The 20,894-nt window shown below is 58.1% G+C and overlaps 6 protein-coding genes across 6 annotated transcripts; 3 read left to right on the top strand and 3 right to left on the bottom strand.

Annotated features, from left to right (window-relative positions):
- Positions 1–255: 255 nt before the first annotated feature.
- On the bottom strand, positions 256–1,538 carry CcaverHIS019_0600490 (uncharacterized protein; the record flags this gene model as incomplete). The annotated part of the gene is made up of 6 exons (XM_060602464.1): positions 256–285; positions 333–947; positions 982–1,093; positions 1,134–1,367; positions 1,415–1,467; positions 1,536–1,538. The coding sequence occupies 6 exons, from the start codon at positions 1,536–1,538 to the stop codon at positions 256–258; spliced, it is 1,047 nt and encodes a 348-aa protein (XP_060458855.1).
- A 257-nt stretch (positions 1,539–1,795) lies between these two features.
- CcaverHIS019_0600500 (uncharacterized protein) lies at positions 1,796–2,734 on the top strand (the record flags this gene model as incomplete). The annotated part of the gene is made up of 8 exons (XM_060602465.1): positions 1,796–1,865; positions 1,964–2,054; positions 2,091–2,104; positions 2,138–2,150; positions 2,198–2,349; positions 2,426–2,459; positions 2,498–2,649; positions 2,685–2,734. 8 exons carry the CDS (start codon positions 1,796–1,798, stop codon positions 2,732–2,734), a joined length of 576 nt encoding a protein of 191 aa, XP_060458856.1.
- A 983-nt stretch (positions 2,735–3,717) lies between these two features.
- tbp1 (uncharacterized protein) lies at positions 3,718–4,794 on the top strand (the record flags this gene model as incomplete). Its single annotated transcript, XM_060602466.1, has 4 exons — positions 3,718–3,848; positions 3,893–3,980; positions 4,274–4,688; positions 4,775–4,794. 4 exons carry the CDS (start codon positions 3,718–3,720, stop codon positions 4,792–4,794), a joined length of 654 nt encoding a protein of 217 aa, XP_060458857.1.
- Positions 4,795–5,169: 375 nt separating this feature from the next.
- Positions 5,170–8,094, bottom strand: CcaverHIS019_0600520 (uncharacterized protein; the record flags this gene model as incomplete). The annotated part of the gene is made up of 2 exons (XM_060602468.1): positions 5,170–7,397; positions 8,031–8,094. The coding sequence occupies 2 exons, from the start codon at positions 8,092–8,094 to the stop codon at positions 5,170–5,172; spliced, it is 2,292 nt and encodes a 763-aa protein (XP_060458858.1).
- Positions 8,095–9,246: 1,152 nt separating this feature from the next.
- Positions 9,247–12,637, bottom strand: CcaverHIS019_0600530 (uncharacterized protein; the record flags this gene model as incomplete). The annotated part of the gene is made up of 3 exons (XM_060602469.1): positions 9,247–11,271; positions 11,455–11,855; positions 12,508–12,637. 3 exons carry the CDS (start codon positions 12,635–12,637, stop codon positions 9,247–9,249), a joined length of 2,556 nt encoding a protein of 851 aa, XP_060458859.1.
- A 1,360-nt stretch (positions 12,638–13,997) lies between these two features.
- Positions 13,998–20,560, top strand: FRP1 (uncharacterized protein; the record flags this gene model as incomplete). Its single annotated transcript, XM_060602470.1, has 9 exons — positions 13,998–14,016; positions 14,342–14,617; positions 14,712–16,034; positions 16,067–16,556; positions 16,589–16,852; positions 17,133–17,186; positions 17,231–17,295; positions 18,305–18,327; positions 18,659–20,560. 9 exons carry the CDS (start codon positions 13,998–14,000, stop codon positions 20,558–20,560), a joined length of 4,416 nt encoding a protein of 1,471 aa, XP_060458860.1.
- Positions 20,561–20,894: the final 334 nt, after the last annotated feature.

Raw genomic sequence — 20,894 nt, forward strand, 5'->3', positions numbered from 1 at the left:
GCTTCTCTACGGGCGCGTCGCCGATGAAGACGGCGGCAGGATTGTTGATGGGGATGTGGTCAAGGAGAGAGCGCTTGTCAGCGGATCCGAGGGAGCAGGCAGACGAGGAAGACAGATGCGCTTGTTGACAGGGAGGGGCTGTGATCGGGATTGCGGTGGTGAGGTGGGCCGCGATTGCTGCAACACTCGAACAAGTCTGTGCATACCAGGCCTACAGTCTTCCATCCGTTACAGAACTAGGCTACCTCCATCGACCTACGCACCCTCGTACTTCTCCAGGCGCGTCTGTTGTCAGCTTGGTTCAACCAGCCTCAACTGGCCCTACTACCCACCTTGCCTGCAAAGGGCGGCTGGCCACTGGCAATGCGCTCGCCGGCAACCAGGGCGGTCCAGTCATAGTCGGCTCTGCCGATGGCACGCGCCGTCGTGAGGTGCTGTTGCGCGACGTCGATCGCCGGCATCGGCACATTGTGTGCATCCGCCAGCTGGCGGATATGCTTGGCATCGGCGAGTCCACCAGCGACAGTGAACCCGCCCGTCGCGTCAAATTTGTTGTTCCGAATCCGCTCAGCGTAGCGAATAAGGCTAGCGCTCCCATGCTGCTCGCGAATGAGCTCAACGAGCTGGGAAGCGTCTGCGCCAACGGCTTCGCAGAGAGTAAACGCCTCGCTCATGAGCTCGACAAAACCGAGCTCGAGCGCATTACCGACGAGCTTGAACGACATTGCGCGTTCGACGTTGGCGCCCATGTCCATCACCTTCTTGCCGATACCGGGACACAAGGTGTGCGCGACACTCTTCTTAGCAAAGTAGTCGCCGGCGATAGCGAGGACGAGGTCGGCGCGCTCGGCGGCACGCGGCACGCCAAACACGGGGCATGCGATGAAGCTGCGTCCAGGCTTGGAGCTCGCCTGCCGCTCGAGCTCGCCCGCAAGCGTCGGGTATGTCTTATCAGTTGAGCACCAGAGAAAGGCGACGTACAGTGGACATGTCGACAAACGTCGTATCGTGTCCAACTTCCGCAGTAAACAGCACTGCATACACTTCCTTGACGGCCTCGTCGTCCTTGAGGCTCGTCACCACGACGTCAGCCCTATCGTCAGCCCCTTGCAGAAAGGCCTATGAGGGCGCACTCGTTGACAATGTCTTTGAGGTCCTTGATGACCATGTACGCCGACTCGTGCACCCCTCTGTCGGCCGCCCACGTCTTGAAGGCCGGCACGCCATCCGCGTGGCGGTTCCACACCCGCAGCGGTGGGGCCGAGTGGGTCGCCAGCGTGCGCGCCAGGTTGGTCGCCATGCGTTTACCCATCTCACCGAGACCCAGGAACGCCCACCGCTTCCCACGCAGCGCCGGGGTTACCGGTCTGTCGTGAGCTTTTGTTCTTGTACAGAATAAACAGGTTAGACTTGCCTGGAGAAGGGGATGGGTTCAACTTCGGGCGGAGCGGGAGTCGAGGGAGAGCGCTGCATGGATGTCATGGTGGTTAGATGATCAGAGATATGTCAATGGAGAGTGAGTACAAGATACATACCATTCCCTTATTTCTCACGAGCTCAACCTCGTATGCCGCCTCGGTTCTCAGTTAAAGAGATTGTACAGTGGTATGGTGGCCATTGTGCATAGTCGATGACGAGATAAGGCATGACGTTTCTGACAGTGGACGCTTTTACGTACAACCCACGTGTCACAACTGCGCCCTGGGACCCCACTCCTCAGATGTCCACCTGTCTTGTAAGTCATGTCAACGCAGCGCGACTACCAATCTTCCTCCATCACACCGACCACACAACCATGACCAGGGCACCAGCGCGCGCAGCGCCCCCACCGCCTCCAGCCGAGAACGGCGACGGCGCTTCGGCGAGTAAGTCCACACATCGCACACGGTGCACGGTGCACCGTCCCCTAGCCATTGCCAGCACGATGCGCCACTCAACCCTCGGCACTGACTGCTGACCGCAGACGAGCGCCTCCTCGCTGCAGCCAAGACGGATAACGAGGACCTGCTGCAGAGCGCGTTTGATCACAACGTCAACGTCAATCACCAGGACGGGTAGGCGCTTGGTCGTGCACACTGACGCGCCCGCAGGCTGGGCAACACTGGTGAGCTCTCTGGATAGGTCGAGCTGACAGCAGCACTCCACTACGCGTGCGTCCAATCCAGCTTATCTGGCCTTACGTCCAAGCTGACGACAGTGTCCTCCACGGCTCCACCGATGTGCTCGAGCACATCCTCGACCACGACCACTGCGACCCAGACATCCGTAACCGCCTCGACGGCGACACGCCTCTGCACATTGCGGTGCGGCAGCGCTGGGACGACCAGCCTGGCATGCGGTTGTATCTCGGTGCGTGCGGGCCGAGGCTTCCTCGCTTCCTCGCTTCCTAGCTTCCCTGCTCCCCTGCTTAGGAAGCTGACACCAGTGGGCTCGCTCCTCGAGGCCGGCGCGGGCATGCTGTACGCTACGCTACAGTTTGAGGTAAAGCTAACCCCAGCATCAAGAATCGCCACAACGAGCGCGCCGTCGATCTCCTCCCGCCATACCGCGAGGGCGCGGACCCGAGCTCGGACGACGAAAAGGTCCGCGCGATGATCCGACGCGCGCAGGCGGAGACGCAGGTCGCTGAGGCTGGTGATGTTGTCGAGGGTGAGTTATGAGATGGTAGCCCAGAGCTGATGCAGACGACGACGACATTTTTGACCCCAACGACGTCGCGTCCGACTCAGACTAGAGTGTGCTTAGAGCTATGTGAAGGGTAGATGGCTGTTGATATTGGCTGCAGAGAGGAGATGGCCGAGTAGCGCTGTGTGCTGTGCAGGGCTGGGGGCGTCAGAGGGGGTGTACGGGGCGCGGAGGGTGCTTGCCCATCAACTTGTGCGAGAATGTCTGCAAAGTTGTAGCAGGTGCACTAGACAGAGATCTGGACGCTGCTTCATGCTTCAGAATCCAGAATCCAGCCCGCTCATACTGCCCCACACGGGTGACAATGTAGTGTGGACCAGCTGCATTCTTTCCATCATCTGCCAGAGTACCAAGGACGTGCACACGAGCGGCACACGAGCAGCTGAGCACCGGAATCGGCGATTCATGACGTGAACGACCATACAGTCGCAGAACAAGCAAGTGATGCAAACTAGATGTACGAGACAATGCACAAGAGTGCAACGTCAAAGTCACCCTGTCCATTGTTTTAAATCAGAGTTGGGACCGTACGGTAACAAGGCTGATATAATGGCTGAGCTGCCATAACCATGGGGGCGGCCAACTTTGCGCGGGGGTATATATACCCCCATCATCCTCCCTTTTGGTCGGCTCATCCCCCAACAGTGGGTTTTACCATCCACCCACTCTCCAACACCTCACCACCCCATTCTGCATCCATCTCATCCATCCCTCTAACTGCATCCTCTTGTCCTCGCTGCATCCCCATCTCGTCCACCCACTCGTAATACCCACGGCCTAGGTTGCGCGCGCCGAAAAAGCTGGCTATAAAGGCTTGAAAACAGCCAGTCGCCACCCAACACACGACAAACACCCGACGAGTCCCTCCCAAACACCCTCCATCCCCCCATCTCCTCCTTCTTCGAGCCTCTCCAACCCGCTCCGAGCCCTTGAACCCAACCCAACCCCTGTAGAACTCCACTTCACTTGCTCACCTCGCGCTCGCCTCAGCCTCCGCAAACACTCACCGTCACACCACACCAAACCACCACAATGTCCAACCTTGCGGTGCCCTCTTCCGCCGACGGCTCGTCGGACACGTACGGCAAGAACGGGGCACCCATCCGCCCGCCCGCGAGCGTGCCCGAGATCACGGCGGTGCAAGGCATCGTCCCCGTGCTCCAGTATGTCTCCCCCTTCTTGTGAAGGGAGGGATGCTTACACACAGGAACATTGTCGCGACCGTCAACCTCGAATGTCGGCTGGACTTGAAGACGATTGCGCTGCACGCCCGTAATGCCGAGTACAATCCCAAGGTGAGTAGGGTGGCGGAGCATGGAGTGGTGGAGTGTCGAGTGTCGAGTGATGGGAGGTTACATAGTTGAATGTTTGTGCGGAGCAGTGGTGGGATGTGGGCCGCATTCTCACGGCTTGGGCTCGACCTCTTCATCTTGATCTGTGGCTCTTCATGAGGCGTAGTCTCCCTGTGGTTGAGCCCCGTCCCAGAACCTGCTTCGTTCCCTCTATGATAGCAGGAAGTCACTTCACATCTGTGTATATCTGGCAGCCCCTCACGCACCTGCTATCCCCGCTCGCCCGCTAACACCAGCGTTTCGCCGCCGTCGTCATGCGTATCCGCGACCCCAAGACGACCGCTCTAATCTTCGCCTCGGGCAAGATGGTCGTGACCGGCGCAAAGTCCGAGGACGACAGCCGCCTCGCGTCACGCAAGTACGCGCGCATCATCCAGAAGCTTGGATTCGACGCCAAGTTTGCAGAGTTCAAGATCCAGAACATTGTCGGCTCGTGCGACGTAAAGTTCCCCATCCGCCTTGAGGGCCTCGCCTTCTCCCACGGCGCCTTCAGCTCGTATGAACCAGAGCTGTTCCCGGGCCTCATCTACCGCATGATTAAACCAAAGGTCGTGCTCCTCATCTTTGTGTCGGGCAAGATTGTGCTCACCGGCGCCAAAGTCCGCGAGGAGATTTACATGGCCTTTAACCTGATTTACACAGTCTTACTCGGTGAGTTGCAGCGAGGCGTTGACCAGCTATGCACTCGGACTCTTTTGAGCTGGCTCAGCCTCACCCACACATACCGCTGACAACAGAATTCCGCAAGGAGTCCTAGTGGTACCTAGACGCTAGATCCACATCACCTCAGCCTACCCGACCCCATCCCATCACTCATCCTCCCGCTCTCCTCACTGCATCGCGCATCGCCCGAGCGCCGCCGGCCTCGAAGCCACCCGTCCCCGTCCGTCTCGTCTGCTTTTTTTTTTCTTACTGGTTGAAACAGTATTGGCATGAGTCGGGTCTGTACCATGTCATGCAATCTATACATGTACTGGGGTGTTGGGGTGGTGGGGTGGCGAGCAAGGGAGTGCTGCGTGTGCCGAACGTGGACAAGTCTATGGTGGTGATGGTGGTGCTCTACGTAACTGGCGCTTTTCTCGACGGCTCTGGTAGCTCTCAAGAGTATAGTATAACATGGCGCGTACAACTGCTACATGATGACACACGCACACCCACCTGTCTTGATGTCGTCCTCGTCCCTCCGCTTGCGCCCGTGCTTTCCATCCCGCGGGCTTTTGGGGCTCGTGGACATCGCGATATCCATTGGCCGCGGGAACGGCTGCTGCGCGTGCTGCCCGTGCGCGTGGATCGGCGGCACAGGTGCCGGCCCCTGGACCTGCTGGGGCACAAACGGCTGTTGCAGTGGCTGTGGCGATGATGGCACACTTTTTCTGCCGGCTGCTCTGGGGGGACGTGCTGGCGCCGGCTCTAACTGCATAGGCGGGTTGCGGATCGGTACCATTTCGATATTCTCCGCATCCTGGCTTCGGCTACTGCGCTTGCTCTGCGCCGGTGCCCCAAAGTCGTCAACGGTCCACTGCATTGCGCCCGCCGCGGCGCGGTTGGCCGCAAAGTCGTCCTCGGACAGGCCTTCTTTGACGCGCTGCCGCTCCCAGCGTACCGGTTTACCGTCCCTGTCCCACTCGACTGCGAGGAGGTCGTCCTCGTGTGGTTGGGTCGACCCGAAACTGTACGAACCCAGACTGTAGTTCGCGCTGTGGCTGTACCTGTGACCCTGCTCGAGACTGTGTCCGTTCTGCGAGACTGTGATACCCGTCTTGCGAGCGACGGTGGGGAGCACCACATCGTCCCAGTCTGCGCCTTTGGGTGGCGTAAACGTCGTTTCTGGGGGGACAAAGTGGGCGGCTATTCCGAGCTTGGACTGTGACTGGGTTGGCGGGGATGGGTTCGTGCGGTTCGATAGGCTGTTGGACCGCGCGTTCGTCGAAGAGCGCGGTGCGGCTCGTCGTCCCGCTGGTGGCGTGGAGAGGGTCGGCGCTGGACGCCGCTGTACTGCTGCCAACTGTGCCGTGTCGCTCCCGTGTCTCCGTCGTGGCATGCTCTTTGAACGCCCGTCAGGTGAGGTCGAGTACGACGCTGCGCGCCCCAACCCGTCCTTACTCTTGGGCGTGACAGAGTTGGGGTCGAGCGGCACAGAGCCGGCGCGCGGCTTGATGCCTTTGCGCGCAGCTGCTGCGCCGGTTGGGACGGAGGCAGGACCAGCACCATTATAAGCGCCACTGGGTAAGGATGGGCGTGGCCGCTGCTTTGGCGGGCGGATTTTCGACACTGGCGCGCTCACGCTGGCAGAACCAAAGCTAGATGGAGGCGTTGAGCCTGGGGTGACATTCGCAAATGTTGCCGAGTTTGGGGTACGTGGGGCTCGCTGTGCGCTCGCATATCGCTCGTGCGCACGGACCTCTAGCTCGTCTTCAATTTCAGCTAGTGCAGCGTCGAGGTCGACACGGAAAGGAGGCAACTCGTCCGCTAGGCGTTCCGTGCCATCGGGGAATTCGGGGGAGGGAGAGCGCGGAGAAGATCGCGTGCGCGGTTTGAGGACAGGGATGCCGCTGACACTGCCTGGAAGGCCGACGGCCTGCGGAGCACGCGTGCTTACGGACATGTCGTAGGTGGCTAGGTCGCCGGGGAAAGCCTGTCGTGGAGAGTAGGGAACAGTAGTGAGGGCGGACTCGAGGGCACGAGCGTGGTCGACCAAAGGGAGAGGCGGCAGCGGAGGCGGGGACGTGTCCGCTAGAGTCTCGACTTCCTCTGCCGCCGACGCAGAATACGCCCTTGGTCGCTGTGGGATGCGGGAGTGACCGGCGCCAGCTCCAGAGGTCGGCGTGGACGGGGTTGTCGGACGGGAACGGGAAGCGGTGGCGGCCGGCTGAAACTGGTGCTGAGACTGCGTGAAAGAACGCGCGCGCGCTCTGTGGTTCTGCGGCGGGTTGGGATTGTTGATAGGTGATGGCTTGGCTTTGGAGGGGGAGCCTGAGCGCGAGCGGGGCCTCACAGGTGAAGCCGGGCGCGACTTTGGCTTTGAAGGAGACGGCGGCGTCCGCTTTGGCTGTGCCGCACGCACCGGCGGGTTGCAACGTTTCTGCGGCGATGACGGTGGGGGGTCGACTGCAATGAAACTGGGAAAGCTGGAGTAAGGACTGTGGGAGCCAGAGCCAGAGGCGTTTCGTAGCGCGTGATGGTATGCCTGAGTGTGTGGGAGTATGGGATCGTTGTCGTGGTCGTGTGCCGAGGGTGTGTGGGCCGAAGTGGACGCCGAAACTGAGCGGGAGCGCTGTCGCGCAGGGGAGGACGAGGAGAAAGTGGGGGAGGGCGAGTCGTATTGGTGCGAGTGCGAGGGGGAGGGAGAGAGAGAGAGAGCTGGTGGCGATCAGTGAGGGCGCACGTGAGGAGAGGTTGCTAGGTGGGATGGTGTAGAGAGTGTGAGTGATGGGATGAGGAAGTGGGAGATGGCGTCCAAAGGCGGGAGTGAGAGAAGCGGGGATGGGTGGCGTTTATGCGATAGATGACGGATGAGGGGGGTTTGGACGATGCAGTGTTACAAAGTGAAACAAATGACGGCAATCGTCAAAGACACAAAGTCAAAGAGACTGATGTCTGTAAAGTTGTTGTTGCCAAAGCAACAACCAACAACCAACAACGACTCCCAAGTGACTAGAGTTGAAAGTGAATCTGATACTTGATACAGGACCAAGGACCAAGTAAACACTTGCTGTTGTCGTTTTACGAGTGGATAAAAGGGTCAATGGGTAGGTTGAGTTTTGGATGGAAAGTTGAGAGCCTAGCCGACAGCGGGAAGGTCCACAAGGGGAAGAGAGTACGGGATCCTCAAATGGACCCTTGCCTACTGTGCATGGCCTGACAACCGCCTTCTTCCACAGCATCCAGCCATGTAGCCTGCGCCTGCCTGCGACGCCGCCGCGCAGGCAGCACACCCCCACATTCACCGTGCCTTACAATAACGAGAGAGTTGCGGGTCAAACCAAAACTCACCAGCACCACCAGGGCACGCTCTGGCTCTCTCAAACATCTGGTGTGGATGTGGATGTTGGAGCATTGTCATTGTTGCAGGCATAGTCGCGGTCGTAGGGCAAGGAGCCAACATTCCGCCGCGCCGGGCGGGCGGGCGGGCGAAGAAGAAGGGGACGGAGAAGGCGATGGAGAAGGGGAATGAAGTGTGTTGGAGTGGCCAATGGTTGAATTGAATAGATGACTGGGAGACTAGTGATGGTGGTCAAAGGAGATGGACATGATGGACATGTTGGAGATGTTGTCAACGTTGAGCATTAGGGTCTTTGAGCTGCGAGCTGCGGTGGGGTCTTTGGGGGCTTGGGGACTCGCTCGAGTGTTAGGAGAGTACAGAGTACAGCTAGGACTATAGGATATAAGGATAGGGCCTGGAATTGTAGCCAGAGAGCGAGCCATCAACCATGATCCATGAGCAAAGGGCGTCGGGCGTTGAGGGTATCAAGGCGTTGAGGGTAGACGCACTGATCGCTACTAATGCTACAATTCTGGTCACTCTTACATTCAACATTAGTACATTAACAAGTACTCGGTTCAGATGGATCAGACTCATCAGAGCCCATTCCTCCGCCCTAGACCTCTCTCTCTCTCTCTCTCTCTCTCTCTCTGCGTTTGCGCCCTCACTGCTGCCTCATCTACCTCCTCTATCCGACCTCACTCGTATTACTGTACTTATTATTATAGTATCGCAGTACTAAACACTTGGTTTGATCATCCTTCCCTCGTTCATCTCCTGCCATTCTCTCCTTGCATCTTCCCATCTCTTGGGTCACGAAATGTGCCTTTTTCAGGTGCAAGGCTAAAAGGTTACAGGTTACAGGTTTCAAGTTAAAAGGTTTGACTGTATTGCGCTGCTAAACCAAACCAAACCAAACCTTGTCCTATCCATTGAACATTTCGACGCGTCGCGTCTCGTCTCGTCTGTAAACTGAATCCCGTATCCAGCTATCCAGTAAAACTGTCCATGCATACAATTCGGCAAACGCCAAAGGATCGTAACGCTAGCAACATCGCCGTCTAAAGGACAGTCAGGCGCAAATTGCCAGGGTAGGTTGAGAGACGAGGTAGTGGGGAGAGGACTTGTAACCCGATTACGAGCCTTACATCAAGCGTTACCCACAAAGGGAGCGCCAGGATGGGCTATAGTATCGTGAAAAACGCCACCTCGCAACTAGATCGAGATCTAGTGTGACGAGAGTGTCCATGAGTCGAGAGCGACATGGGTGGGGGTGACAAAGTTGCTCTCACCAGGCCACTGAGGAGTGAAGAGGACGTCAACGTTGAGCGAGCCACCAGCAGCGTTGTTGATGACCAGGACAGTGACGCCAGGGTTGGGCATCTCGTCGGCGGGAGCAGTACCCGTCAGGTGGGTAGGCTGCATGGTGGTAAAGGTGCCGTCGCCATTGACAATGTCGACCTTGCAGACCTTGCCGTCATGCGAGGTGAGGGTGGCCGAGGCACCCTGAGCATCGACAGTCGCGTTGGTCTGCATCCGCCACATGATGCCCGAACCCGAAGGACCAGTGACCTCGTCCTGAACGAGAATCTGCTTGCGGCCGTTCAGGAAACGGATACCGCGCTTGACCGACGCGCCGGTACCGTAAGCCGCCGACATGTCCATGGTGAAGAAAGCAGTGTCGGCAGTGTCGAGGGCGAGGTAAGGAGCAACACCCTGGGCGGTTCCAGTCGAATCCCAGTTAGTAGTCGGAGCAGGGGCGGTGACGAGCTGGTTGGCATCGCCGATGAGGATCGTGTTCTGGCCCTCGGTCTGCTTGCGGTAGTAGTTCCAGCGGGGAGAGTCCTGTGCCTCGCTCGAGAAGTAGCCCGTACCAAGGTACTGGTCCGAGCCCAGCTCACCAGCCCAGCGGTAGCCCATGGCGTCGATAACAAAGTCTCCAAGGTCGAGGTCGCCGTGCGTCTGGTGGTTCAAGAGGGTACCAGCCTTCATGGCCCAGTAGGTACCAGAGTTGTCGCTCCACGACGAGCGAGCAGTGGCCCACTCGCCCTTCTTGTCGCCGAAGTGGCGGTCGATCGGCAGGTTGGCCCACCAAGTACCCTCAACAGTGGGGTCGTACCAGAACATGGAGAACGGCTCCGACGCGTCGTACTGGTCACGCTGGTAGAGTGCGTAACGGGGCTCGTTGAAGATCTGGCTCCAAAGGAGAAGCGAGTTGGCGGTCGCAGAGTACTTGTTGGGTCCGTGGTCGCCGTACTCAAACTTGGCAGTCATGCCCGTAACATACATGTGTGCGAGCGAGGTGAGGTTGAAGCCGGGGCTGCTGGTGGCAAGCGAAACACCGTTGGTGCCGCCAAGCGCGGTCTGAAGAGCAGAGACCATCTCGGCAGCGCCGGTTGTGCCAAAGTACCAGTAGTTGGGGGTCTCGGCCCACGTGCCGTCCGAGTAGGCGCCTTGGAAGCAGTTGGCCTCGGCACCGGGGACAGCAAGCTGCAGGATCTGAGCGGCCATTCCGTCCTGGTCCTCGTCCATGACAGCAAGGGCACCAAGAATGAGACCGGCGTTGTTGACACAGTTCCAGTTGCCGTCAATCACCTGGGTGTTCTTGCCAGGGTCAACACCAGTCCACCAGTTGTAGGCGCCGCCGCCATTCGTGCCGGTGAGCGCGTTGACACCGTAGGTAAGGCCCATGTTGAAAATGGCGGTGCGGATAGTCGACTTCTGTTCCGTGGTCCACACGTCGAAGAGCCAATCGTATCCGATGGCGAAGGCGGAGGTGAACTCGGCCAGGTCGAGGAAGTGACCGGCGCCGTTCCAGGCCGTGGTTCCGTTGCCGAACGAAACGTCCGGGTTGTTACCCGATGCGGTGCGGAGCTCGAGCCAGGCGCGGTCAACATACTTGGTCTCGCCCGTGGTGCGGTAAGCGTACGCAAGGTTCTTGATCTTGACCTTGACCTGGCGAGCAACATCGAGCACACCCGAGCCGGTCAGACCACCATCCTCAATGTAAGCGGTAGGAGGCTCGTTGAGCGTGGCAGTCGCGTTGTCGATAATGATTTTGTGCCAGTGGGTGAGGTAGGGGTCACCGTTGATCAGACCGTTGGTGAGAGCGTCCCACTTGTACTTGGGAGCGATGATACGGGGGTGGGCTCGCGGGCTGGAGGACGACGGCGACGAGTCGTCCGAGGGCCACGCGCCGTTCTGGCCGGGCTGCGCGTCCTTGGTGGGCTCAGAGTATCCAGCAGTGTTGGTCTGTGGGTCAGCGAAAGAGGTCTCGGAAATGAAAGGAGACTGGAATGTGAACGGGCATGTGAGAGGACACATGCCCAATGTGTATACCCTGTAGGCACCGCCAGCACTGCCACGGGTCAAGGATCCGGGGAGCCGGGCGGGCATGTTTGGGCTCCTGCACAGCAATCCAATAGCCAGACTTACACCAGTAACGTAGGCGGGAAGCATGTTGGTGTCCGTGGCCACGGCAAGGTAGATCTGGCCATTCACGCCAGACTGAGTCTGGGCGGCCATGTTGGTAGCCCAGTACGAAAGCATGGTCGGAAGAGCAGTGTTGCCGTCATCGGCGCCCTTTGTGCCGGTCGCGAACGCGGTGTTGCCATCCTTGCCGGGAGCACCAGTGGCTGCAGCATTGCCGCCGCTGGATGAGCCCTTGTCATTGTTGTTCTTGGCACGGCTGCCAAGAACACCACCGAGGACTGCGCCGACGATAACACAGAGGAGGACGATAGCGCCGACAATCCACCAGAGCCACTTGCGCTTCTTGGGAGCGCGCTGGGGGTGAGATGCGGTTGCGGCGTAGGGGTTCCCGCTGTTCATGGGGTCTTTTTGGTGTTGAGGGAGGAAGGAATCAGCCGATTCGTCGTCATGACGATAGGCGGACGACATGGCGAAGGATTAAGAATCACCAGAGTGGTGGTGAGGTCCAAGTGTGGGAGAAGAGGTGCGTGCGAAGGGGTGAAGGTGTGAAGAGGGGGGAGATGAAGTGGTCGTAGCGGTCAAAGGGAGGAGTGACGAGAATAGATGAGGAAGGATGAAGTGAAGTGAAGAAACGGGGATGACGATGAGCAAGTTGGTAGTTTGGACCGTGCCAAGAGCCAAGACCAAAAGGGTAAAAGGGTAGAGGGTAAGAGGCGTACGAGTCGTAGAGGTGTAGATACGTAGATGCGGGAGTGATGGTGTCCAATGTTATAGTGTGTTGTAGAAGTTGTCCAAGTCGCGTGTGAATAGTAAACATTGGGGGGGGGGGGGGGGGGGGGGGGGAGGGGGTCCCGAAAGCGTCAGCGTCTTTGGACTCTGTGCACACAATACTCTGCCAACTACAGCACACTTCTCTCTGCACTGCCTTCTCTTGGCTTTGGTACTCTGGTACCCCCTTCAGGCACGTTATTGTACCATTGGGCATGACAATCCACTCTCTCAGTATCTCAAAACAACTAGACTGACTCGCGCGTTACCAATAACAAGAACACTCACACTCATTATCCCTTAAACCAGCAGTACTGTCGTTGTAACCTTGACCCTCAGAGTATGGTTGAGGGCTTGGCGAGAAATTATCACCATAGTTGTCGCTATAAGGCGCTTGATGATATTTTGCACCCGACATGATGAGAATGGAACAGAAGGGGAGACGGCAAGGCGATGCTGGGAAAGAGTAGGTCAACGAGCTGTTGGGTGGGAGGCGGGATTAAACAGGGTCACACCACAGAGACGCGCGCGCTTGTTTGTTGGGAAAAACAAGAATCAGGGGTTCAACCAAGGTTTGAGTAGAAGAAAGAAAAAAGGAGAGTCGATAGTCGATAACGACAGAGTAAGATAGGAGATGGCGATGGTGATGAAGAAGCTGAAGAGAGACAGAGTGGTGGCGAAGAGAAGAATCGGATGCATCGACGACAAGAGACAAGAGACACGAGGACAGAGAGGGGATGAAGGGGGGTATCTTGAAAGGGTCCTTGAGAGGTCTGTGCTCCATAGAGTAGGTCAAACGATGGCACTGATGGTCGTGGGGTAGACGAGGATGAACTAGAGTATAGGGTAACCAAAAGAGGCGCAGGGGGGGCTCTCCTCACATTTGTCCACACTCAATTGACCACATTGCTTGGACACCCCAGACACCCCGGATCCCCTAACCCCCCGGACGGATCCCCCAAAGTGAAGGGGATGAACGGTAACCACATTGAATAGGGTGATGAAATTAGGACAAGGCTTGAGCGCCAATACAAAGGCACAAGGTCCCTAGGGTACAGGTAATAGGGTACTAAACAACTGAAGGGTCGCGTCAAAGCTCAGGGTCAAAATGCAAGGGTTTGTATTCGACGCGTGCACAGCCTCACTCGTTTGTAATCCCCATTTTTAGACCAAGCAGTGCCTTCCTTTGACTCTCTTCGGCTCTTCTCTATACTATTCAAATGCATGCTTATGAGACAAATATTTCAATCACTACCAATGAAACACTACAATGATTCTATTAATGAATACCCACGACTTGTTTGGCGATGAAGACATTAGGCAATCAGGCAATCAAGCTCGGATCAACAACGCAATATCCTCATCATCTCCGCCGCACTGACGTGAGAATCAGAATCAGCTGCCAAGTGGAGTAACAGGAGTCAGGTTCAGGTTCAGATCCCACCAACTGGATCATGTCCAAGCCCAACTGTCATCAGTCATCCCATCACCGCGCCGCAGCCACCTCGATCGTTAACATGACTTTCCAACTGCGGAGACACGTCGGCTCACTATTCTCACTCTATAACCCAGAACGACTTGGTTTTGAATCAAGAACAATCTCACGTGTCTCGGATCCGGATATTCGGAGATCCGACCGCACTCCGCTCTCCGAGTCCAGATTCATTTGGCCACCCACCATATCGACAACGTCTCAAGATTAACCCCTCCCGCTCAGCGCTCTCAGCCGACCTCTGATCAATCATCCTCACTCACACCCAACACACTACACACTCACCATGCCACGATTAGGCTTTGGTGACTTTCTCAATTTGGACAACCCTCGTGGCCGCGGTCGTGGGAGAGGGAGAGGTGGTTTCCGCGGAGGAGGAGGAAGAGGAGGAGGAGGTCGTGGTGGAGGTCCAGCTAGGGAAGGCGGCGGCGGAGGTGGCGGCGGAGGTGGCGGCGGAGGTCGTGGTGGCCGTGGTGGATTCGACTCGTCGCGCGGACGCGGCGGGCGTACAGTCCGAGGCGGCCACTTTGGAGCCGACTACTCTGCCGTCACTCTCGATTATTCCAAGCTCAACTCCCGGACATACCACAAGTTCGAACGTGCGTGGTCCTCTGATGGAGCTGACAGTAGCGAGTGTGCAACCCTTTGGGCCAGGCGAGGAACGGGATCGGCGCGAGGTTCCGCGCCGCGTTCGATCATTTGCGCCCCATGGTGGACAATCTGGTAACGCGTCGGGGACTGCTACGCCCATCACCTCTGGGTTAGGGTATCACCGTAGTGGGCCGCGTACCGCTGCTCGCGAGGTCGGTGGTGTCGTCACGTGGGGCGGGGGAGGTGCGCCGCTCTTCGTCAAGGCTGGCGAGCTGTTCCGCGATGGCGAGGTCGATGTCGTCAAGCGCGATGGAGGTATGTGTGCGGTATGTGCGTGCGAGTCTCCACAGGTACTCGCTCGCTCTGTAACCCGCTCTGCCGAAGGCAGAAGGCCTGGCTCTGACATCAGACGTCTTTGTTGTCGAGCATTACCCGTTGTCCGACCCCAGTGCACCGCAGATGCACGATCTCCACGACGACGTCGAGGTCGATATTGCCGACCTGGCCACCCGTGACCAGGTCCTTGGCGTTGTTGCAGCCCATCGCCACGAGACGACCGAGCACGATGACGATGTAGCGGACGACGAGGAGATCGAGCGCGTGCTATCCGACCACATCCAGATGCTTGTGGTAGACGACTTACACGCAGTCGTGGCCGAAACCGCCATCATCGTCGAGGATGAGGAGGTTGTCGCCTACTCGCCATCGGCGCCGGTTGGTGTCTTGGGTCCTGTATCCAATCCTCTTCCCGTGTCTAGCAGTGAGGACGACGACGTCCAGGCAATGACCGACGACGATCTCTTCGCCGTCGACACGGCAGGTACCAGTGGCCTGAGTGAGATGGCCGATGACGACCTGTTCGCCGTTGACACCGCTGGCGCTGCCTCTACCGTTTCCATTCTTTACGACGCCCCAACCCAGCCCCCTCCCGCGCCCAAGGCTCCACCAAAACCCACAATAGACGAGGAGACGATCATCTTCCAGCCCCGCATCATCGAAGACCCCATCGCGTCCTCGAGCCAAGCACCTCTTCCTACGACCAATTTCGAGCTGACACGCGTCAACATCGACTCACGCGTCTTGAACCGCAAGGAGCGCAAGAAAGCCAAGAGAGAAAAGCGCTCCCGTAACAAGCGCGCTCGCCGCCAGAACGGCGGCGGGAACGGCGACTTCCATCTCGCCTCAGACGGGTCCGACCTCGACTGGGGCAGCGACGGACCACCAAAGATCCTATCGGTGGATGCTGGCGATCCCGTCGGTGACGAGGAGCTCGATCCCGACCTCGACGACGCGACGCTCGCCCGCTACCTGGCCGGCACGGAGCGTATTCGCGAGGACAATGCGGCGATGGCGTACATGGAGAGCGACAGCGACGAGTGGGAGGACGAGGACATGGAGGAGACGCTTCGGGAGATAGCGGGACGCCGTGATACCGACTCGGAAGATGATGATGATGATGACAACGAGTCGAGCGAGAACGACTTCAACGCCCTCGCCGACGCTTACTCCGAGGACGAGTATGCGTCTGACGGCGAGGCCAAGATGTTCTCGGGAGTCACCAAGTGGAACGATTCCGACGATGAGGCTCCAGAGGTCGGGGATGACAACGCGTGGTTCATCGACAAAATGGAAGCGGCGCTTGACGGCGGCGCCATGGCCCAGTCTCGCAAGGAGCGCAACGCCGTCTTCCGTGCCGTTGCGAACGGCTCTTTCGACGGTGACTTCCCATTAGGTGAGCTCGTACCCATGCTTTGCTGACAGCAGCCCCAGCCAAGCGGAACAAGAAAGCGCCCACCCATCTCCCGCAAGAGCTGCAGGACCAGTGGGCGCGGGATAGAGCCAAGAAGGCAGAGAAGAAGAGAGACCGCGAGCTGCAGCGCGCAATAGCCCTCCTGGACCCAAGCATTGGGTTCGGTCGCAAAGCAAACAAGAAAGGCAAGGGCAAGGCAGCAGCCCGAATCGCCCACCTCATTCCCGGTTCGGCGGCCGAGGTCGCCGAGTTATTCGACATCTCTGACGACGAGGGTCTAGGCCCCGACGGCGGCTGGGGCATCAAGTACCACCGCAGCAACCCCCTCCTTCCCCCAACACTTGGCGACATCGACATGATGGTTCAGGACTTTATGTCCGACTCTGGACGCACGACCCTCCAACTTCCGCCAATGGACAAGGACACTCGTAAGAAGGTCCACATGCTCGCCGAATGCTACGACCTCAAGTCCAAATCCAAGGGCAAGGGTGTCGGCCGGTTCCCGTAAGTTTATTGAAGGGCAGAGTTGACAAAAGCATCCTAATCAAACTCGCCCGTTCTGGTATCGATGTGGACGTCAAGAAACGCGACCGCCTCGTCGCGGCTGGCCAGTTCAACGGCGGCAGCTTTTACAAGGCCCTCTATGCTCGCAAGAAGGGCGATAAGGACAAAGGCGACGGCAAGAAGTTTGCTCGTGGGCCGGGCGCGAGTGTCCGCGCACGAGAGGGCGACCTCGTCGGCGAGGGTGCCGAGAAGATTGGACAGGATAATGTCGGCCACCAGCTGCTGAGTAAGATGGGGTGAGTGTTGGGTCGTCGCGAGGCGGAGGCGAGGCGGAGACCTGCGGTCGATGGCGAGGACGAGTACGGTGCATGTCTTGTGACGGCTGGTCAACAATGCCACCCTCATGCCACCGAGGAACGGCCGGCGTGCTGGCTGCATGGCATGTCCTCGATCCATCTCGACTCAGACGTGCCAACCACATTCCCACGTCGGACATTGGACATTGGACGTGGCATCTAACCCTTGTGCCAAACCATCACTCAGCCTTTTGGATCTAGACACACCGCTAACACACAGCTGGAGCGAGGGCATCACCATCGGCCTAGGCGGCGTGCATGGGCTGGAGGCACCGTCAGTCCTCCCTCCCCACCTTCCCAGGCATTCACTGACAGCAGCATCGTGGCCGTAGTCAAGAACACGAAACGCGGTCTCGGGTCGTACGGCATGGGCTACGGCGCCGGTCCGTCAGGCTACAGCTCTGGCGCGGGCGCGCACTGAGGTCCAGAGCCTGTTCATGTGAGTGTCCATCATGCATCGGAGCGCAAAAGGTGTTCCTGCGATGTGTGAGCACGTGAGCACGTAGGCGCGTGAGCACGTGTATTCTGCATGAAGCCAGCGAGTGGTGAGCTAGAGGAGAGATCCAGATTGTTCTTGCTGGCATGGGGCTTGTTGCTTCGGGCGGCTTGGCGCGATGTATTCTGAGTGGCTTGTGGGTCAGGGATAGGGGATGGCGGAATGCGGAATGGGGTGGTTGGATGGTTGAGTCTCAAGTGTGATACGTCGACGGTGTCGGCCGGTCCAGCAAACTGTGATCTGGAAGCGATCTGGGGCTGGGCCTGGCTGGAACTTTAGAGCTAATTGCTGATGGACTACTGAAGCACTGACAGGCCGAAACCGACAGGTCCAAAGTCCAAAAAAAAACATGACTATGGTCACGGCCGCAGAAGACATCCGACGGCTTTGATTGATCGAAACCATGGCATGGCAAAAACATGGCATGCTGTCATCCGACATACGGAATCTATATCGAGCACGCAAGGCTTGGCCTCTGCAAATAGCAAGCGCCTTCCGCGATGCCATTCAATTCCATTCGCATCCGACATTTGGACATCGGACTCCGGACCCGACACTTGTGCCTTTTTCCGCGCCTAACCTTGCCGCACTACTCCCCAACCGAAGTTATGCTAAACCGTTCTGATGGATACAGCAACTTGGCGGACCAAAATAGCTAACAATATCAAGTGTGCAGAGATCTGCGCCAACGCAGTCTTTGGCGGCCGCCTGATTCGCAGCGGCGTCGGGGCCGGCGAGGGGCTGCGTAAAGCTTCAGTTTTCAGCTGTGATTTAACGAGCAACTGATTGAATGACGCAGCTTTTCAGTTAGGATATATATGTACGCAGCCCAGGTCCGGCTTGCAAAAGTTGAGAACGGTAGGAAAAGGTTATTTGAAGCAAGAGCCAAGAGCCAGTTCAAACGACCGGGAAAAACAAGGTAAGTCCGAGTTGCGGCTGGCTTGGCTTGCGATGACATGGTGTATGGTGTCTGGCGTCTCCATCAGACGTCCTCTCATCGTCGGTTCTCTGTCTGACGTCACCGTACTCCACACGTTGGGCATCCCCTTGTCGTCCACATCACCTCTCCACCTCTCCACCTCCCGTCCCCCCTCCGTCCCCCCTCCCCCGTCCCCCCTCCCTCCCTCCTCTCATGCTACGCCTCTTACGCTCAACTCGTCGTTCCGTCCCATGCTCATCATGCTTCCTCATACTCCCCTCTTTTCCCGGTTTCTTTCACTCCAGGTCCTCGCTTCACCCACTCACACCAGATGGCCGAAGGATCTACATCTCTCACTGGCCGTGTCGGCAGCGCCACGCTTGCCGTTGCGACATCTGCTGTTATCGAGACGGCCAAGGCGGCGCGGACCTCTGCTCCTGCCACCAACCAGTGGGCACCATACAAGAACAAGGCCGAGTACAAGGCCGCCCAGAAAAAGGTCACTCAGGACGCCATCTTCACTACGTACTACGTGATCGCCGGGGTCGCATTCGGCTGTCTCTGTCTGTGGGCGTGGCGCTCCGCTACAACATACTACTACCGGCGCAAGTATGGCAAGCGTACATCGCAGGTCTCGCGTGAACGGGGCTTGGTCTCGCGCGCATCGTCAGCCGCCAGCGCGACAATCAACAACTGGGCATACGTCAAAGTCGTCCCTCTGTGGATGTTTTCCAACGTCACCGTAGCCGAGTGGTTCTGGAGTGCGGCTTATCTCGGCATCACCCTCGGCATAGGGTTCTGGGGCTGTTACTGGCAAGGCAAGCTGGACTACGCCAACCCCATGGGATTCGTTGCGTTTGGCCAAATCCCAATCCTCATCGCCCTGGCTGGACGGAATAACACCGTTTCCTGGATTACAGGGATCAGCTACGAGAAACTAAACTACCTCCATCGTACGGCTGGTCGCGTCGCTGTCCTCACGACTTGGATCCACTGTTTCGGATATGTACACAAGGGCCTGGGCAAGCATGGGCCTGGAAGCGACGTCTTCATGACCGGCATGTTGTCGGGTATTGCCGGCCTCATTATGCTGCTCACGTCCTTTGCTCTCGTCCGGAGGATCATGTACGAGTTCTTCCTCGTCGTCCACATTACCATGTGCTTCATCTTCATCGTCGCGGCGTGGTTCCACTGGCCCAAACTTGGATGGTGGCCATGGACCGGCCTCATCTTGTGGGGCTTTGACCGCGGCGTTGGTTTCGCACGCATGATCTTTGTCAACAAGGCCTGGCTCATCCCCTTCACTTCCAAGCGTGACCAACACTCGGCCTGTACAGTCGAGATTGTCGACCCCACCGTCCTCCGCATCACCGTCGCCAACCGTAACCTCACATGGAGTCCGGGACAGCACGCTCTGCTTACGATGCCACAAGTCGCTACCCTCCGGTACGAGCAACACCCATTCACCATGGCCAGTGCGTCCGGTGACGCCGTTTTCCTCGTCCGCGCCCAGGGTGGGTTCACTGCCCGCCTCCTCGACCGCACGCAGAGCCAAACAGAAACGGGGTTCAACTGCTACATCGAAGGTCCGTATGGGATGAGCCACCACTCCGAGCTGTTGGGTCACGACACACTCCTCCTCGTCTGTGGTGGTACTGGCATTACCTATGGCTGTTCCAACTTCCTCGGCGCAATTGCAGCTGCACAACAGAGCAAGACATCCCTCTCTTCCCTCCGGCTAGTCTGGAACGTACGTGAGGCAGCCCACATCGAATGGATCGCTCCGCTCCTTAACGCAGCCCTGGAGAAGGGTACCGGAGGCATGACCGTTTCCATCGACATCTACGTCACTCGCAGCGGGATGGCTGAGGGCCACTCGATCGAGGAGGGCTCGGGAGAGGATTCTGGAACTACCACCCCAGAGATCAACTCGTCCACGGAGGCGGTTGACAAGGTCGCCACCCCCTCAGTTGGTGAGAAGGGAATGTACGGCCTCACCGAGGCGGCTATGCGTATTGTGACATTCCACAAGGGCCGCAGTCCCGTTGAGACGATCCTCCGCAAGGATACGGCGGGTTCAACTACCAACGCAGCTGGCGTCGCGGTTGGCATGTGTGGTCCCCTCGAGCTGCAGCTTGATACGCGGAGAGCTATTTGCCGGGTTAACTCGGCTAGCAAGATCCTCAAGGGACAGCCCCCCATCGTGCTGCACGTCGAGAACTTTGGGTGGTAGCGGGATGAGCAATGAGGGGAGAAAGCCATCAAGGCCACGATACATCAATAGACGACTAGTACAAGAATGCATTCATCAGTTATGACCACCCAGACCGCCTGATTCTATATAGTTGTCTACATCGACATGGACCAAGAGCAGACACAGACGGCAACGTCGCGTTCGGTCGGCTCTCGCTACACTATCCACCGCCGATTATGACAATTTACACATCGTTCCCGCCCTTCTACGCGCCCCAACACACATAACCAGACGCTAGCTTACTCGCGCGGTCTAGCATCTCCCGCTGTGGGTATTCTACATCTGGCGGCAGGCTTCGGCCACTGGTGTTGGG

This window comes from Cutaneotrichosporon cavernicola (genome assembly GCF_030864355.1).
Source record: "Cutaneotrichosporon cavernicola HIS019 DNA, chromosome: 6".
NCBI lineage: Eukaryota > Fungi > Basidiomycota > Tremellomycetes > Trichosporonales > Trichosporonaceae > Cutaneotrichosporon > Cutaneotrichosporon cavernicola.